The 3,570-nt window shown below is 60.6% G+C and overlaps 1 protein-coding gene across 10 annotated transcripts in view; it reads right to left on the reverse strand.

Annotated features, from left to right (window-relative positions):
• The window catches only part of ARHGEF10L (Rho guanine nucleotide exchange factor 10 like), a 43,573-nt gene that overhangs the window by 9,550 nt on the left and 30,453 nt on the right, over positions 1-3,570 (reverse strand). For 6 of the 10 annotated variants that reach the window (XM_042013269.1, XM_042013273.1, XM_042013274.1 and 3 more), the window contains 5 exons: positions 3,185-3,330; positions 1,531-1,608; positions 1,179-1,357; positions 413-528; positions 188-315 (listed from right to left, as the gene is read on the reverse strand). In XM_042013269.1, the coding sequence (XP_041869203.1) occupies positions 188-315; positions 413-528; positions 1,179-1,357; positions 1,531-1,608; positions 3,185-3,330 (647 nt within the window). The remainder of the gene's footprint in view (positions 1-187; positions 316-412; positions 529-1,178; positions 1,358-1,530; positions 1,609-3,184; positions 3,331-3,570) is intronic. The other 4 variants (XM_042013272.1, XM_042013275.1, XM_042013277.1 and 1 more) reach the window with 2 other exon arrangements.

Below are 3,570 nucleotides of genomic sequence, written 5' to 3' on the forward strand. Positions count from 1 at the left end.
TCATCCTCCTCCTCATCCTCCTCCTCATCCTCCTCATCCTCCTCATCATCCTCCTCATCCTCCTCCTCCTCATCCTCCTCATCCTCCTCATCCTCCTCATCCTCCTCATCCTTCTCCTCATCCTTATCTTCATCCTCCTCCTCCTCCTCCCGGTCCAGGACAAGCCCACCCTCATTGCCCCACTCACTTGTCCGGCTTGCCGGGCAGCAGCAGCCGCAGGCGGCACTTGTTGGCCGAGTGGATCTCCTCCTCCTTCACCTTCATCATCCTCTGCAGGGCCAGGCACCAGTCCTGCGCCACCGTCATGTTCAGGTTCTGGAGAACACCGGGGACGGTCCGAGGCGGCCGGAGGAGGAGCCGGCAGCTCCCGAGGAGCGCCGCGGCCACGGCGAGGTGGCGGCGCGGGCGGTACCTGGTAGGTGCCGTGCAAGGTGCTGACGAGCAGCGTGATCTGCTCCACCACCGCCAGGTCCTTCTGCAGGTCCTGCAGCTCCTGGAAGAGCCGCGGAGGGCCCAGGTAGACCTTATCTTTGGGGGGAAAAGCCGCGATTTCAGGCCCACGGCATCCGCGGCGATGGAAAAGAGTCCGAGATCCAGCCCAAGCCCTGAGCCAACACCACCAGGGACGGCCCCGAGCGCCGCGTCCGCTGCTCCTCAAACACCTCCCAGGGTGGCAGCTCCACCACGTCCGAGAGCGGTGAGACCCCCTCAACGCCCCCAGTCCCAGCCCAGGGAGGTTCTCCCACCGGGAATGAGGCCTGGAGCACCACATCCGTGACTCCACCACCTCCCAGAACGATGAAATCCCTTAAAACTCCCCAAATCCCAGCCCAGGAACGTTCTCCCACCAGGAATGAGGCCTGGAGCACCCCATCCGTGACTCCACCACTTCCAAGAGTGGTGAAACCTCCCTAAAACTCCCCAAATCCCAGCCCAGGAACGTTCTCCCACCAGGAATGAGGCCTGGAGCACCACATCCATGACTCCACCACCTCCCAGAGTGATGAAATCCCTTAAAACTCCCCAAATCCCAGCCCAGGAACGTTCTCCCACCAGGAATGAGACCCCAAACACCCCATCCATGACCCCACCACCTCCCGGAGCACTGAAACCCCCTCCAAGCCCCCACAGCTCCCCTCCCCGGAGCCCATCCCGCCGGGCTGGCGGCCGGCGCTCACTGTGGGCGGGCTGGCCGGCGGGCGCGTGCCTGCGGCTGCCGGGCCCGGGCGCCGCGTCCTTGTCGCAGGCGCCGCTGTCCTGCCCCACCTCCACCACCTGCACCTGCGGCAGGGCCGTGCTCCACTTCAGCACGTACTTGGGGCCCAGGGGCACCAGGCTGCTGATTTCCAGCTGGCCTCTGCCAAGGCAAGAATTCCAGGTCAGGAAAACCCTCGAGTTTGGGATTTTCCCCCCCAAAATAATCCCCCCGACCCCGCGCGTCGCGAGCCACCCCCTCCCCACACACACACACACGGGGCGGGAACCCCCGAATCGGAGCACACGACACAGCACAGCACACCCGGCACCTACCCTGCGGGCACCGGCCTGCCAGGGGGGAAAAAGAGGGGTTCAGAGGGCTTTGGGGCAATCCCGGGAGGTTTTCCCACCCTGCGGCGGCGAATTCGGCCAAGTCCGGCCCCGTTCCTGGGGCCCCGCGGTGGCTCCAGGGGCCCGCGGGCAGCGGGGATGGAGAGGGGGCAGAAGCGGGCAGATAAACCCCAAACTAGGGGGGATCCCCCCCAAAAACCCCAAACTGGATGGGATCCTCCCCAAAATCCCCAAACTGGATGGGAATTTCCCCCCAAAACCCCAAATTCAAAGGGATTGCCCAAAAAACTCCAAACTGGATGGGATCCCCCCCCAAAACACCAAATTCCAAGGGATCCTCCCCAAAAACTCCAAACTGGATGGGATCCCCCCAAAAACCCCAAATTCCAAGGGACTGCCCCAGAAACTCCAAACTCAATGGGAATTTCCCCCCAAAACCCCAAACTGGATGGGATCCTCCCCAAAAACCCCAAACTGGATGGGAATTTCCCCCCAAAACCCCAAATTCCAAGGGATTGCCCAAAAAACTCCAAACTCAATGGGATAGCCCCCAAAAACCCCAAACTGGGTGGGATCCTCCCCAAAAACACCAAACTGGATGGGATCCCCCAAAAAACTCCAAACTGGGGGGGATGCCCCCAAAAAACCCCAAACTGGGTGGGATCCTCCCAAAAACACCAAACTGGATGGGAATTTCCCCCCAAAACCCCAAATTCAAAGGGATTGCCCCAAAAACTCCAAACTCAATGGGATCCCCCCCAAAAACCCCAACTTGGAAGGGATCCCCCCAAAAACCCCAAACTGGATGGGATCCCCCCCAAAAACCCCAAACTCAATGGGAATTTCCCCCAAAAACCCCAAATTCAAAGGGATTGCCCCAAAACCCCCAAACTGGATGGGATCCCCGCCAAAAACCCCAAATTCAAAGGGATTGTCCCAAAAACCCCAAATTCAGAGGGATTGCCCCAAAAACCCCAAACTGGATTGGAATTTCCCCTCAAAACCCCAAATTCAAAGGGATTGCCCCAAAAACCCCAAACTTGATGGGAATTCCCCAAATACCCCCGACTCGATGGGAATTCCCCCCAAAACCCCAAACTCTCCAGGATTCCCCCCAAACCCCACAGTTTTTGAAGCTTTTCCAAGGTTCCAGCCCTCCCTGGGGTCGATCCCACAAATCCCACGGAGCCGACGGGGCTGGGATCGGGAAGGGGCTGCGCTGGGATCTCCAGAGGGGTTTTGGGGCCGGGTTTCAGGGACGGGGTTTGGGGTCAAGTTTTGGGGCCGGCTTTGGGGTGGGGTTTTGGGGCCGTGTTTCAGCGATGGGTTTTGGGGTGGGGTTTTGGGGCCAGCTTTGGGGTGGGGTTTTGGGGTGGGGTTTTGGGGCCGCGTTTTGGGGTGGGATTTTGGGGTGGGATTTTGGGGTGGGGTTTCGGGGCCGGCTTTGGGGTGGGGGTTTGGGGTGGGGTTTCAGGGTGGGATTTCGGGGTGGGGTTTTGGGGCCGGCTCTGGGGTGGGGTTTCGGGGCCAGCTTTGGGGTGGGGTTTCAGGGTGGGATTTCGGGGTGGGATTTTGGGGTGGGGTTTCGGGGCCAGCTTTGGGGTGGGGTTTCGGGGCCGCCTTTCGGGGCACGTACTTGAAGTTGATGTTGGCGCACACCAGGAGGTCGTTGAGCAGGAACACCTTGCGCTCCTTGGACTTGATGAGCTGCCCGCGGTCGCCGTACACCGTCTCGGTCAGCGTCTCGCACAGCAGCAGCTGCCGCTGGCCCGAGCTCAGCAGCTGCCAGGGAACGCCCACGGCTCGTGCCCATTCCAGCCCCGCAGCGGCAAATCCCAGGCGCGGAGCCAGAACCGCCGATCCCCGGCGTTGGCAAGAAGCGAAGCTTCCACAAAAGGTCCCAAAGCTTCTCCAGAACCTCCCCAAAACCTTCCCCAAAAGCTCCTCGAGACCTTCACCAGAATCTCCACAAAACCTTCTCCAGAACCTCCTAAAACCACCTCCAGAACCTCCAAAAAGCTT

Source organism: Corvus kubaryi, unplaced genomic scaffold (assembly GCF_017639235.1).
Source record: "Corvus kubaryi isolate FWS band 111438036 unplaced genomic scaffold, C.kubaryi_AGA036_p1.0 split1-37344, whole genome shotgun sequence".
NCBI classification, from domain to species: domain Eukaryota; kingdom Metazoa; phylum Chordata; class Aves; order Passeriformes; family Corvidae; genus Corvus; species Corvus kubaryi.